The sequence below is a fragment of the Ctenopharyngodon idella genome, chromosome 16, assembly GCF_019924925.1.
Source record: "Ctenopharyngodon idella isolate HZGC_01 chromosome 16, HZGC01, whole genome shotgun sequence".
Classification (NCBI taxonomy): Eukaryota; Metazoa; Chordata; class Actinopteri; order Cypriniformes; family Xenocyprididae; genus Ctenopharyngodon; species Ctenopharyngodon idella.
This window is the reverse complement of record NC_067235.1, coordinates 9,290,418-9,306,632: the sequence shown is the minus strand read 5'-3', so window position 1 is coordinate 9,306,632 and position 16,215 is coordinate 9,290,418. Positions and strand designations below refer to the sequence as shown.

General features: G+C 36.3%; 1 protein-coding gene across 2 annotated transcripts in view; it reads right to left on the bottom strand.

The window, feature by feature from the left end:
* grb10b (growth factor receptor-bound protein 10b) overlaps nucleotides 1–16,215 on the bottom strand; it is a 118,324-nt gene that overhangs the window by 78,978 nt on the left and 23,131 nt on the right. For both annotated transcript variants that reach the window (XM_051864892.1, XM_051864893.1), the window contains exon 2: nucleotides 12,006–12,119. In XM_051864892.1, the coding sequence (XP_051720852.1) occupies nucleotides 12,006–12,056 (51 nt within the window). In that variant the 5' untranslated portion in view covers nucleotides 12,057–12,119. The remainder of the gene's footprint in view (nucleotides 1–12,005; nucleotides 12,120–16,215) is intronic.

The window sequence follows — 16,215 nt, the reverse complement described above, 5'->3', positions numbered from 1 at the left end:
ATGCAAAAGGAACTGTTGTTGACATTTTTGTCATATACATTAGATCAATATCTTGATGCTGATAAACATCATAGATAACGTTTATTGGGAGCATTTTCCATGACAAAAAGAGTTTTGGACTTGATATGGCTCAGGTCCCACCTTCAATGTAAGTCTGTAGGATTTTTTCTCCCATTTTTCTCCATGAAAAACAGCTGATTGCTTAGGACAGTAACATAATATCTCTCCTCTCCTCAAATAACCACACAATTTCAGGAGTCATTCATGTCCATAGCACAGTGCGGGATGAGTTAAGCACTGAAGTTTATGTGAAAAATTGTGGTGCAAATTATTATAATAATTTGATTTTTTTAACAATATGTTTTAATCCCAGAACTCATCTTGTGTAATATGCCACTTCATATGTACTGCAGCCAGGTGACATTGTGGAAATTTGCAACAATACTGAATCTGTCTATCATACTATTTTATCCTAAATGTCAATCATTAGGAATTCTGAATGTTGACAGTGGTCTTTCAGCAAATGTTGGTGAAAACATCAACACTAAGAATAAAATACAATGAAATAAAAACAAGAACTTGAGCATTATAAAATGACGTCAAATACATTTAGCTAATGCTCACTGAATGAGTGGAACCAATTCCTTTATTTTAGCACTAATCATGTAAATCCTATCTAAAGAATACATTACCAGCACCATTCACATTACTGGTTTAACGTGGAATCCAAAAGATTCAAGAAGAATCAACATTTTCATTCATTTCTGAATATTCCAAAATAATTCTCTTTGTATGCTCATACTTTCAACACCTGCCAGCTGGAGTGCCCTTGATTTCCACCAGAAAGCACTCCTTCCATCTTTGTTATCTCATCACGGACTGCATTTCCCATAACCCATTGCCCGGACTTTTTATGCCTGATTACTTTCAACTGTTTCTCATTACCCATGTTAACTCTGCCTATATAAGCCCTGTGTGTTCTATCATTCTTTGCGAAGTCTTGTTTGTTGTCACACTGCAATTCTGAGCACTATTCTGCCTGGTTTCCTGGTTTTCCCTGTTTGCCTGTGTTTTTCTGCCCTGTTGTCTTCTTGGATTATCTGCCCTGTGTTTTGACCTATTGCCTTTTATGGATGATATTTCTGGATTGCCTTAATAAAGCTGCATTTGGATCCTCAACCTGTGCTTCAGAGCAGTTTTGTTTATACACTTTTCAATTCCTTATGCTTTGATAGAATGTCCATAAAACTGTTTATTTTTATTTCCGCACTGATTCATCAGATTGGCTTGGAGCGAGCAATCCATCTTGTTTTCTGTAAGAATTCTCATGATGTTTAATCATGTATCGGTGTAAAACTAAAGGCTTGAAGGTGTTTTATATGATCAGATGGAGTCTTTGAACATACAAGGAATTCTAGTCTCTTCTTTTGTCTCCTGCAGTCTGACGGTTAATTCTAAAGCAATGCGCCTGGACTTTAGCATTAAAAGACTGAAATGTTCTTAAGGGCAAAAAGCCTGTGTGTATGCAAGCATGTGTGGAGGTTCTAGCTAGCCAAGTGTGACTGATCCATTCTAAGTTCCACCCATACTCGTATTGAGGGAAGCCACTGTGGTTCTGTCTGACTGAACTCAGCAGAAGGCCCAGACAGAGCTAAGACCTCTAATATCACGCTTTAAGTTCATCTGGGACCATAATCTATAGGTCTGTATTGCCTCTTTGCTGACTTTACAGAACTTTCTCAGACATCTTAAGAAAGTTGATCAGTTCAAAGAAGCAATGAAAAGCTGAGTAATGTTAGATGTCATACTTTTTCACCATTTTATAAAATATATATGAAGGTGAAATAAAACGTCTTAAGTTTTTACTACTTCATAATTTAGTTTTGCTTTTCAAATACCATTTATTTATACATTTTTGTGTGACTTAAAAAAATTAAATAAGATAATCTATAATAAACATTAATTATTATTATTATTATTATTATTACTTCAATTGATTAAAGTATTATAATCTACAAAATAACTAAATATAAATAATTTGAATATTTAAAGAAATCAGTATATTCATTTTTACACAAATTATGACTGTCACCGTTGTGGCGTCATTTTTTCTTTCTGAAGTTTATGTACTTGGTTTTCAAGATGACTTCAGTTTCAGTGAAGAGCATTCTTTATAAAACATAAGAAATGTGATGTGTGAAAAAAAATTGTAAAACAACAACAAAAAACATACATCTTATGTTTTAAGGGAACTATTCAAGGGTGTTATGGTTCATTTCTCCCCAAAAATACATGTGATACAAAGTAATAACCATTCACATGCTGTTGTACGTAGATCAAGTTTCTGCTAACAGGTGAATGCAATATATATCCATGAGGTGTTTATTAAGGTTCATAAATCTCCTACAATGCAAACCTGACTTGACTTACCTGCTTGTGTTCTGTATATTCTAAAGCATAAGGTTCATAACATATAAACATGGCTATGTCAAGCATTTAATGTACTGATTTGGTTATCCTTCAAACCTGCAGTATTAATATAATGCTTAAGGTACAAAAAGTGATATTTCAGCCCTGCTTATTCTCAGACGGTCAGGCTACTGTGAATTCCTCTGGCAGGACGGATTACCCTGTGAAAACAGACCCACATTCATAAAGTACTTTACTCTTTACTCGCAGCCACTGTACATTGGTCTGTTAGGTGTACAGGTTGTGGCATAAATATTGAATACAAGAGGAACAGGCAAAGAGTCATAAAGATGTACACTACTGTTCAAGAGTCTTGGGTCATTAAAATGTCTTAATGTTTGAATCTCTTATGCTCACCAAGGCTTCTTTTCTTTGGTTAAAAATACAGTAAAAACAGTAAATGTAGTGAAATGTTACTACATTTGAAAATACCTGTTTTCTATGTAAGATATTTTAAAAAATAATTTATTCTTGTGATAGCAAAGCTCATTTTTCAGCAGCTATTACTCCAGTCCACTCGGTGTCACATGATCCTTCAGAAATTATTCTTGGAAACTTTGATACATTATTTTGACAGGAATCTTTGATAATTAGAAAGTTTAAAAGAACATAATTTATTTGATTTTTTTTGTAACAATGTAAAGGTCTTTTGATTAATTTAACGGAACATTGCTTAATAAAAGTATTAATTTCTTTTAAAAAAATCTTACTGAGCCCAATCTTTTGAATGGTAATGCTTGTACATCTAATGTTTTTATATATGTATCAGCATTAAGGCATAAGAAATACAAGAAATAAAAACATAAGCGTGGTTGCTAGGGGGTTGCTTACAGGTCTTTATGATATTCTTGTCTCTAGATATGGCTATAGAGATCCCTCTGTCAATGAATATTGAATTTTTTTCTTTGATTTTCTTGGGAATATAAAGCAATATTACAATATTGACTTTTCATGTGCCAGACCCACTAGGTTCTCAAATCCTCTACTTCAGTTCAGAGAAAGTGTCTGGAACATAAAAGACCTTGATGCTGAATCCTCAAGCTCTTAGAAATACCAAGAACAGGAATATTGACTTCCAGGAACAAGGAACCATATGTTGTCTTAATTCACTCTAAAAGCAGCTATAAAACTCTGGGTGAAAATTTACAGCTCTGAAAATACCAATCCACTTCAACAACAGGCACTTTAATGGCTAAAGCAGTATGAGGAATAAGACAATATGGCTGGTAGGCTAATGACAAACCCACATTTCTGGAGCAGTTCATCTTCAATTGGCAAAAGTTATGTTGCTCTGACCAATAACATCCTCTAATCTAAGAAAACCCAGTTTCAAAATGCCAAACTTGCCACTTTACCATTCACAGGAAATGTAACAGATCGCATATGATATTCAAAAGCTGCCACCACAATTTGCTTAATATTCTGCATATCAATTTAATTTACCAGCCCTACTAGATTTATTATGCTATTATATCAAGACCTCTTTAATTATGGATGCTCAGGAAAACTGAGTACATTAGAGTAACACTCCCTTTAGCTGTACATTTTTATTCAATTCAAGCCTACGCACGCTTAATGAAGATCCTGAAAGAAGGGGCTTACACTCTCAGAGCAATTCAAACATTAGCTCATCATCTTAATTGAGAGAACAAAGGCAAGAGGCCCAGCTCAATAAAAGCCAGTTCAGCAGTTCCTTTAAAACAGTAGTTAGGGAGCTCTCCTCGAAGTGCTATGGCAGGCCTCCAGTCCCCATGTATTAGCCAAGCCTGGAACCTGGCCCAGAATCCCACTTACTTACCAGACACAGGCACAGGCACAGGCACAGACAGATGCTGAGGGCAGCTTCATTTTATTTACCAGTATCTAAAATCATCTACCATTCCTCCTCCTCTCAAATACATTAAAAAAAAAAAAATGCTTAGTGGTTTAGTCTGCCGGACCGTCTTTCACGAGTTCACACTTACAAACAATCAGATATACTGTAAAATATGTGTATTTGGTGTGCTGTCTGAGGAGAGGGCTCCGAGCTTGGAATTTGGCTCGAACCCAGAGTACCTAGAGTCTCTCATTTTTGTTTTTATTTTTCTCCCTGAACTGCATAAACAAATTTCTCAAATTATAATTCATCTGTGATGGAAATTATGGTGATGGGAATTATGTTTTAAACATTTTTTAAATGTTTATGTATTCTATTTTTATATATATATATATATATATATATATATATATATATATATGTAGTGGGTACGGAAAGTATTCAGACCCCCTTAAATTTTTCACTCTTTGTTATATTGCAGCCATTTGCTAAAATCATTTAAGTTCATTTTTTTTTCCTCATTAATGTACACACAGCACCCCATATTGACAGAAAAACACAGAATTGTTGACATTTTTGCAGATTTATTAAAAAAGAAAAACTGAAATATCACATGGTCCTAAGTATTCAGACCCTTTGCTGTGACACTCATATTTAAATCAGGTGCTGTCCATTTCTTCTGATCATCCTTGAGATGGTTCTACACCTTTATTTGAGTCCAGCTGTGTTTGATTATACTGATTGGACTTGATTAAGAAAGCCACACACCTGTCTATATAAGACCTTACAGCTCACAGTGCATGTCAGAGCAAATGAGAATCATGAGGTCAAAGGAACTGCCTGAAGAGCTCAGAGACAGAATTGTGGCAAGGCACAGACCTGGCCAAGGTTACAAAAAAATTTCTGCTGCACTTAAGGTTCCTAAGAGCACAGTGGCCTCCATAATCCTTAAATGGAAGACTTTTGGGACGACCAGAACCCTTCCTAGAGTTGGCCGTCCGGCCAAACTGAGCTATCGGGAGAGAAGAGCCTTGGTGAGAGAGGTAAAGAAGAACCCAAAGATCACTGTGGCTGAGCTCCAGAGATGCAGTCGGGAGATGGGAGAAAGTTGTAGAAAGCCAACCATCACTGCAGCCCTCCACCAGTCGGGGCTTTATGGCAGAGTGGCCCGACGGAAGCTTCTTCTCAGTGCAAGACACATGAAAGCCTGCATGGAGTTTGCTAAAAAACACCTGAAGGACTCCAAGATGGTGAGAAATAAGATTCTCTGGTCTGATGAGACTAAGATAGAACTTTTTGGCCTTAATTCTAAGCAGTATGTGTGGAGAAAACCAGGCACTGCTCATCACCTGTCCAATACAGTCCCAACAGTGAAGCACGGAGGTGGCAGCATCATGCAATGGGGGTGTTTTTCAGCTGCAGGGACAGGACGACTGGTTGCAATCGAGGGAAAGATGAATGCGGCCAAGTACAGGGATATCCTGGACGAAAACCTTCTCCAGAGTGCTCAGGACCTCAGACTGGGCTGAAGGTTTACCTTCCAACAAGACAATGACCCTAAGCACACAGCTAAAATAACGAAGGAGTGGCTTCACAACAACTCCATGACTGTTCTTGAATGGCCCAGCCAGAGCCCTGACTTAAACCCAATTGAGCATCTCTGGAGAGACCTAAAAATGGCTGTCCACCAACGTTTACCATCCAACCTGACAGAACTGGAGAGGATCTGCAAGGAGGAATGGCAGAGGATCCCCAAATCCAGGTGTGAAAAACTTGTTGCATCTTTCCCAAAAAGACTCATGGCTGTATTAGATCAAAAGGGTGCTTCTACTAAATACTGAGCAAAGGGTCTGAATACTTAGGACCATGTGATATTTCAGTTTTTCTTTTTTAATAAATCTGCAAAAATGTCAACAATTCTGTGTTTTTCTGTCAATATGAGGTGCTGTGTGTACATTAATGAGGAAAAAAAAAAATGAACTTAAATGATTTTAGCAAATGGCTGCAATATAACAAAGAGTGAAAAATTTAAGGGGGTCTGAATACTTTCCGTACCCATTGTGTGTGTATATCTATATATATATATATAATTTATATTTATTATAAATATAAACAAAGTAATTTGACCAAATAACACCTTTTGTATGACATTTCAATTCAAAGTGATATTGACATAAATTTTCCTTTGTTTTCTTCGCACATCACATCTCATATTTCATCACAAGCATGATCTTCACTGACACTGACTGTTAAACAAATACACCAACACTTTTTAGGAGCAAAATTGTTGGTTGTGGTGCAATTAAAATTTAGATCAACAATTTTCCTGCAAAAAATTTCTGCAAAACACCAAAAACGTATCTATACATACAATTCAATTGTGTAAAACACAAACAACTTTTATTCCTTTTTACACAAATTATGATTACAGGGGCAGATTATTGATTAAGAATACTTATTTTTGCATTGTTTCTTGCACAATACTGGCCCACAGGACACGACAGTGCTTCTGGACCATGTTCACATATGGCTTCCTTTTTGCATGATAGAGCTGTAGTTGGCATCTGCAGATGGCACGGCGAATTGTGTTTACCGACAGTGGTTTCTGGAAGTATCCCTGGGCCCATTTAGTAATGTCATTGACACAATCATGCCGATGAGTGATGCAGTGTCATCCGAGGGCCCGAAGACCACGGGCATCCAATAAAAATCTTCGGCCTTGTCCCTTACGCATAGAGATTTCTCCAGTTTCTCTGAATCTTTTGATGATGTTATGCACTGTAGATGATGAGATTTGCAAAACCTTTGCAATTTGATGTTGAGGAACATTGTTTTTAAAGTATTCGACAATCTTTTTACACACTCTTTCATAGCCTCTGTCCATCTTTACTTCTGAGAGACTCTGCCTCTAAGACATCCCTTTTATAGCTAATCATGTAACAGACTTGATATCAATTAACTTAATTAGTTGCTAGATGTTCTCCCAGCTGAATCTTTTCAAAATTTCTTGCTTTTTCAGCCATTTGTTGCCCCCGTGCCAACTTTTTTGAGACCTGTAGCAGGCATCAAATTTGAGCTCATTTAAAAGTGTAAAATTTCTCCCGTTAAACATTTGTTATGCTATCTATGTTCTATTGTGAGCAAAATATAGGCTCATGTGATTTGAAAGTCTTTTTTTTTTTTTTTTCATTTTATTCAAATTTAAAAAACGTCCCAACATGTGCCTGTTCCATATCGACCAAGGAGGTAGTTTTTGAACTCTCTGCTTGCCCTGTCATGGTCAAGGAGGTCATTTTGTAACTCTTTGCCCATGCCATCTAGTTCTTCGGCCCTGTCTCCGCTGGCTCCCTTCAGCCCTTATCATTTAGTAGATGCTTTAATCCAAAGTGACTTACAAATGAGGAGATGAGGAGAACAATACAAGCTTTTGAACCAACAAAACAGTAACAATATGTAAGTTCTGCGACAAGTCCTAGTTAGACCAGCACAGTACACGTAGCAAAATATTATAGATATAATAGAAAGTGTTAGTATTACTGGGTCAAGTGTTGACGAAAAAGATTTTTAAGTTTCTTGAAAATGGTTAAAGATTCAGCTGTTCGGTTTGAGTTAGGCAGGTCATTCCACCAGCAGGGAACCCTTTGACTCTTTCACTGGCTCCTCTCTGCAGTTCGGATCTGCCTTGGGCTACTTATTTGCCAGCTCCGCCCTGGTGTCTCGACCCTCTAGCTCCACTTTGAACTCCAAGCCCATTACTCCACCTTGGCCCGTCGACCAGTCGGCTCCACCTTGGCTTCATCTCGGCTACACCAGGGTCCTTCCGACTCAACCAGGCTTCCTCGTCCCTCCAACTCTGCCTTCGCTACGGCTTGCGCCTCAAACCTCCACTCCTTTGGCTCCACATGGCTCTGTCTTGATCTCTAGGACCTGCAGTGTCACACAGTCTGTTTGGCTCTTTTGCTCCACCTGGGTCTCTAGCTCCGCCTCTATCCCCTTGGTTCTTCCTGGCCTCTGCATCAAGGCTCCACCATGGCTCCTCCCATGGGCCTTCAGCCTGCTAGCTCTGTCTGTGTTCACTCCCTGGCTCCTTCCACTGTTGGTTCCTCCCTGGTTCCTTCCACCATCTCTACCCAGGCTCCTCCCTCATCCTAAGCCCCCGCCCAACCTCCTCTGTTGGACTTTTGTTTATGGGTAGGGTAATGTCACATTTTGCCTGTGTTTTATTAGGACTTTGAGTTGGTTTTGCACTGTGTTCTGATCAGCTTCATGTCTTTGTTCACCTGTTGCCATAATGTTTGATTTGCCCTCATGTGTTACACCTGTGTCTTGTTAATTATCTTGTTTAGTCCCTAGTGTTTCTCTCTGTATATATAGCGCTCATTTTCAGTTGTTCTTTGTCAGCTTTCGTCTCTATTGTGGTTAATAAAAGAGCTCAAAGATTTGTAGTAGCAAACTAAAATGGCATGTTTGCTTCAGCAAATGTGTTTTTTATCTCCTGTTTGCTTCTGTTAACACTATTGGGTATGGTTTAGTGTAGGTTCTAAATTATTTTTAAACGAGATAAAGCATTTAACCACTCAGTGAACATTTAATTTCCGAACTGCCACGATACATACAACCTAAATAATAAAATGTTGCCAGATTCACATTCAGCTAGATAAAACTGAACATGCTTTTAGCGCTACTTACTGGAGATTTCACTTTGAAAGTGTCACAAAATATGCAAGAAGCAATTTTAATATAATTTTTCAGAAATGTTGTATTTCCAATGAGCCTGGGTTACAATTTTCACACAATAAATATTGAAAGAATTTGTTTATTTTACTCTTTGCGCATTAAATAATGACAGGCCCTATAAGGGTAAAATTACAAAGCCTATGTATTCAAGTAAAAATATCAAAAAATGTAAAATAATAATAATAATAAAATAAGATCAAATTAAAAAAATTGTAGAAATTTTTTAAAGTGATTTAAAAAAACGTACCCATGAAACATAAAAGTAGGTGAAAAAATAAAAATATACCTTCTTATATTCTTTGACTCTTTGATAATTGAAAGGACAAGCTAATTTCATTTCAGAGAGTCTGGATATTTTGGAAGACATTGGGTGTCCCCCCAGAAGACCTTATAATCAAGCTGTACTAATTCCAGATCTCCACAAGGTGATTTGCCTGATTGAAATTTCACAGTTGGTTTTGAACTGCTGCACGTGGATGTACTCTAAACAATGGCGACCGTGGAGAACCCTTTAAAACCGGCCAGTTACTCCACTGAATGAGGCTAGAATTTAGATACTCTTACGTCAGGTTACACCATGTGAATCCAATGCGCTCAGCCAAAAGGAATGCATACTGATGCAATGGCCATTCACTGCAACCCCATTTTCATTCATGCTCAAGACTCTGAATCTACAGCTCATGACAGGTACATTCAAAATACACAGAAGCCCTCCGCTTTATCCTCCTTTCACGTGCTCTCAGAAACCATACAAAACTTCCTTGAGCAAGTCAACTATTAGTTTTTACAGAATATTTTTTGTTTTTCTGCTGATCAATATATTATTCAATGCATGGTAAAATAAATGGTATATCAACAGCTATGGTGTAAAACACCTGTTCACCAAACTACTGTGTATATCACTGTGCAGCACACATATGAAAATAGACTATAGCTTATAGAAGGATGTAAATAAATAAACATTTCATAAGAAACTGTGTTCTAAGATTAGTATTATGAAATAATGATTTTATAAAGAGCTGTGACAATATTCACATGCAATTTTGTAAGCCTCTCTTGACTTGTAGGTTATGCGTGCATTTAAATTCATGCTTGGATATATCCAACGTGATCTCATGAGAATACGTGTGTATTTTTCTGTGAAGTGTGGTTCTACCACACGTACATATACTTACATTTTCATACACACAAAAACGTACAATATTGATGTATTTATAGCACTAAAACATAAAAATACTTACGTATTAACAGCAACAAAACGTAAATCATTTACGTATCCAAGTGATGTGTATGAATTCCCATGTATTAATATTAAAATCGTGGCATTAATGTTTTAAATCTATTGTATTCAATTGTCATATCAATGCATGGTTTTAGTCGAATTTATTGAATGCAGTTTACTCATCTACTTAATATGAAATAACATTTCTGTTCGCGATTTCTGTGCTGCAAACTTTCAGAGGATTACATAATGTTAAACAAGACAACACTTTGAAACCTTAAAATGAATAAAATGTCTGTAATTGTTAAACCATTTTGTTATATTTAGTTTGTTTGCTGTGCGACACAGAAGGCACTTTCTCCTATGCAGCGACTGACAATACAACCATAAGATACACCAAAGCACAACATAAATTCACAAATCACATCAATTTTATTTGCTTGCAATGCTCCAAATCTTTAGAACCCATATGTTTGTAAGGAACAGATCCAAATTCAGCCCTTTATCCGGATCCGTTTTTATCTTTATCTTCATTCTCATCAGCGACTGTCACAGTCACAGCCTGCGCTCATTATAATTCAAATTTGAAAGTTGTGCCCTCGAGAATCTTTACGACATGGTTTACAGCACTGATATCGAACGCTCATTGGTTCTCATCTGCTTCGTCACAGATTGCAACATGCCATGTTTCAGTGGATTAACATTTGAAATGAGTGCGCGCATTCACTGAGAGAAGCCGGATTCATATTTTTATGGATTAATAAGTTAAATTCTGCTCTGTACCCTATAAAAAACTATTACCGCCACAAAGTACTGCAACTGCAACTCATCATCATTTGAACTACTTTTGGTACCACTTTTGACATTTTTGTAATAAATAAATTATTGTGATTACACTTGTTTGTCTGTTATTCTTTTATTTATAACAGTACGGAGTTTTAAGAAATGGTTATGGGTAGATTTAGGGGTAGGTGTAGGTGTAGGATTAGTGGCTCAAAATATTGTTTAAATGTTATATTTTTACTAAAATTGTCATTTTCCTAAATATTTCTGTCCATTATGTTTTTTTCTTTTAACATTCTGTATAAAATGGGCATGTTTAGGTTCGGGATGGGGTTTAGGGATCTTACATTTATCTACAAAACGATAAAAGGGAATTTATACATATATCTTTATGACATGAAAGATTCATAAATATTTTACGTTATTTTGCTGAAAAAAACGTTAGTATTTTTACGTTTTAGTGCTATAAATATGTCAATATTGTACATTTCAGCACCTTTCTAAATGTACAAAAATGTACGTTTTGTGTCTTTGAAAGTTACGCATTTATACCTACGTATTAACAATGAGACTAGGCTGATATATCCCAAGTCAGGAAAGGGCATCTCTGAACAAAATGCCCCAAACAGTCCACGGACATTAGCATTCAATATTTCTTCTTCTTTAGTAAATAATTATATAACACTACTTACAACATTACACTCCAAGGAAATTTGGCCAGTGTTGGCAGATAGGTTTGACTAGTAGTTTTAGTGTAGTTACTAATTACTTTAATAAGTAAACACCAAAGAGCGTACTTAAGGAAAACTGCCTGATACTGCATGAACATTTTAGTATAGCTGTAATCTGACTGTGTTTTCCAGTTTAAAGGCAAGGGCAGATTATCTAGTGGGTTTGAAACAAAATATGTTACAATGACAAGAATAATGTATAGGGAGGGTAAACAATGTAAAAAGAAAAACACAAACAATCTTTTACCTGGTAATTTGGATGGTGTAGAAAATAATCCGGACATCCGGCCACAGCCATGATATATGTTCTTTAAAGTCTCTCTCAGATATCACATCCACCTCAGATAGATGAGGAAAGAGTCTGAAATTAAACCAAAGCAAAACTGTTACATCAAATGTTTCTTCAAGGTAAAAAAAAAAAAAAAAAAAAAAAAGCTATCTCTTTCTTAGTTGAGTCTAAGTGGCTACTACCAATATAGCACAGAGCACTTCTTAACCCAAATAGATCCACAGGGTCAGTAAACAACAAGAACGAGAGGAGGGAAATACAGAATCTGAGCTAACAATCTCTAGATTGTGCTCTTTAAACTCAAGGCACTGGGAAAGCAACTTGACTTGCAATGTGAGGAGAGAAGGAACATGTTAAACAAACAGATCATACGGAGCTCCAAATAGTGAACATTTCCACTGAGACCAAAATTATATATTTTCACTCATATAATGGTACCTTATTTTCAGAGGGTAGGATTATGTAGTCTAGCAAGCTTAAATGTATGTATTTATTTTGCTGCTTCACCATTTTGAAACTTTAAAAGTCATAGAAACATTAGAAGACCCATGAACTGGAGTTTGCAAATAACTTTACACTTTTAGGGCCGTTTACCCCAAGGACGATGACTATTACTACAGTATAACTAAAACGTTTAAATAATTGTTCTAATTGATGAGAATAATTGTCCTGGATAAGTTTCAGTCAGGTTTCAGAACCAGCCATAGCACTGAGTCTGCCCTCATTAGGGTGCTACAAGACATTTTCTTAGAATCTGACCATGGAAACTGTGCCGGCGTTGTCTTGAGCAGCTTTTGAGACGCTGGATCATGTCATTCTGAGTCATTCTGAGCACCTTGAGTGGCGTGTTGGAGTAAATGTAGAGGACTTATGTTGGTTCTGTTCTTACCTGGAGGGCAGAACATGAGCAGTAAATATTTGTAATCACGATTCATCTTCTGCTCCTATAACTTATTCGATACCTCAGCGCTCCATTCTAGGGCCGCTTTTCTCCTTTTATATGTTGCTGTTGGGCTCTATATTTAATAAGCATGGCATTTCATATCATTGTTATGCCAGTGATATGCAGTTATATTTTCTTTTTAAAGCAGGAAAATGCATCTGAAAATGCTGGATGAATTCCAATTTCTTACTGTTAAATGACAAAAAGATTGAAATTGTATAAAAAATAAATAAATAAAAAGTGCCTGGGTTCTTATTTTGCATAAAACGGTCACTAATCTGTGTGTATTTTTTGACTCAGACCTCAAATTTGACCATCAAATAAATGTGCTGGTAAAAAATAGTTTCTTTCAATTAAGAAGGATTGCAAACAGTTTTATCAAGAAATGATCTTGAAAAGGTAAACATCCTTTTATATTTTCGCAACTGGATTATTGTAATGCTTTATATGCAAAAGTCTGTCAGTCATCTCTGTTGGGGTTACAACTTTTTTTAAAATATTAAGAAGATTAAGCAATTAATTGAGTTCAAAATATTGTTGTTTACTTTTAGAGCCATTCATGGTTTGGCTCTAGTCGTTCAACAGATCACAAAAATCACGTTTTCATATTACTGTTTTTGAGTCACGGATCAATCATTTTTTGGATAAGCAAAAAAAAATCTGTTAAACATTCAATCCTCCACAAGTTCGGCACACGCCTTAAGTGCAAAGGTGATCGTGTGTTTTAAGTTGTGGCTTCCAGTTGTGGCTAGTGTACAGATGTTTAAATCATGTCTTAAGGCCTACTTGTACTCACAGGCATATGATATGTAGTTTTTATACATACATGTATGTATTCTTATGCTTGTTCTTTTGTGCTTATATTTTATTCTTTTATTGTTTGTATATTTAATGTGTTTATATCTTTGTACAGCAACTTGTTATAAATTTACAGTTTTTAAAGTGCTCTATAAATATGATTGATTGACTGATTGATTGAGTGATTGAGTGATTGACTGATTGATTGATTGATTGATTGACTGATTGATAAGGAAGTCCACACCACAGCTATAACAATACAAAGGAACAATATCATTGTGTCACGGACTCAGCCAGTTTGAACTTTGTGTTCGTTTGCACTGTTTCTCCCTCCCTTGTTTGTTGTCATAGTTAATCGTTTGATTTTGTCATCTCATTCAGCTGTGTTCCCCTCATTATCCTGTGTACATAAGTTATGTTTCATTCCTTGGTTGTCAGGTATTGTCTATGTATTGGTTGTGTTTTCCTGTCAGCCACTATCTGGATTACTTGTGCATCATTAAAGATTGATTTGAACTTCCATCTTCCTCGTCGTGCGTGTGATTATCACTACCAAGTTGTGGCACATTGGATTTTTTTTTTTTTTTTTTTTTTTTTTTACAGCTGATGATTGATAAAAATATTTTTTTTTTTTTACAGCTGATGATTGATAAAAATTCAAGTTTGACAGTGGATACTTCTGTAGATTGGGAACCCTCATTGATGTTTTATTACCTTTAACCATTACCAAGTCAAATTGGTGGTTGAAAGCTCAGGAGGTCCATGTTTATACTATTTCTAGTCCCCTTATTTTCTTGTCTTTTATTATGAGCACTGTCTCTCTCCCTTTTTGCTTTCTAATTTTGATTTGAGATTCATTTGTTGTGGCTTCAATCTACTATGAGACCTTCCACTGCATATAGTAGTAGCCGGATCTTCTTTAATTTATTTACAGATATGATGCAAACACACAAACATGTCGAATGACGGATATATGCAGTTTCTCGTGAAATGCGTCTGGACCACTCCAAAATATAAATCATTATTACAAGCCTACCATACTGATTCAGGGTAAGGCAAAAACATTTTTGAAGATTTATGATGTACTTGCCCATTATTTAAAGTTTGTTAATTACAAGCAAAAAAAAGTTACATAGTGGAACTTTAGCGTTCCCATCGGCTTGGGCTGATTTTAGAGGCCCTATTCTCAGCCCCTAGGATTACATAATGAAGTCAGGTCTGCACGTTTCAGTGTCCAATCCTGCAACAAAAAAGTAGGCAGCCCCATAGGATGATGTCATCACCGTTAATCATGTGTTTGACCTCTGGGCCACGCAGGTCCGACAGCTTCTCTTTTGGTATCTAAATTTATTCAATGTGTCTGACTCAGAATCAGTATTCAGAGGCTTGCTGAGCACTGAATCGCACTCCTCAATCTCTCAATGCCTCGGTTCAGTCAGCCATGGAGCTAAAAAAAGAGAAGTGGGGAGCCAGCAACACCTCAGCAGGGATCTGTCACTGAGGAAACAGTGAGGGCCCCATTATTATTTTCTTTTATTTTCTTTTATTTTTTTTATTTTTTTTTATGTGAAAGAGAGACGAAAGTTGAGGAACACAACTTCTAAAAGATTAGTCCACTTTTAAATTAAAATTTCCTGATAATTTACTCACCCCCATGTCATCTAAGATGTCCATGTCCTTCTTTCTTCAGTCGAAAAGAAAGTTTTTGAGGAAAACATTCCAGGATTATTCTCCTTATAGTGGACTTCAATGGTCTCCAAACGGTTGAAGGTAAAAATTACAGTTTTAGTGCAGCTTCAAAGGGCTTTAAATGATACCAGACGAGGAATAAGGGTCTTGTCTAGCAAAACAATCGGTCATTTTCTAAAAAAAATATAAATGTATATGCTTTATATAAACAAATGATCGCCTTCAAGTGGTTCCGCCAAAACCGCACTTCTGTACTCTTCAAAAAGCTTACGCTGTATGTCCTACACCTTACGGAATGAACATGGCTCCAGTTCCGATTTTGTAGAATAGGGAAGGCGTAGGACACCACTTGAAGGTGATCATTTGTTTATATAAAGCGCATACATTTACAATTTTTTTAGAAAATGGCCAACCGTTTCGCTAGATAAGACCCTTATTCCTCGTCTGGTATTGTATAAGCCCTTTGAAGCTGCACTAAAACTGTAATTTTTACCTTCAACTGTTTGGAGACCACTGAAGTCCACTATATGGAGAAAAATCCTAGAATGTTTTCCTCAAAAAACTTCATTTCTTTTCGACTGAAGAAAGAAATACATAAATATCTTGGATGACATGGGGGTGAGTAAATTATCATGAAATTTTAATTGGAAAGTGAACTAATCCTTTAATATGAGGTAGAATCTACAAATAAAAAATCTGAAATTATAAATGAGGGAATATTGAACCTAAAAATGTCAT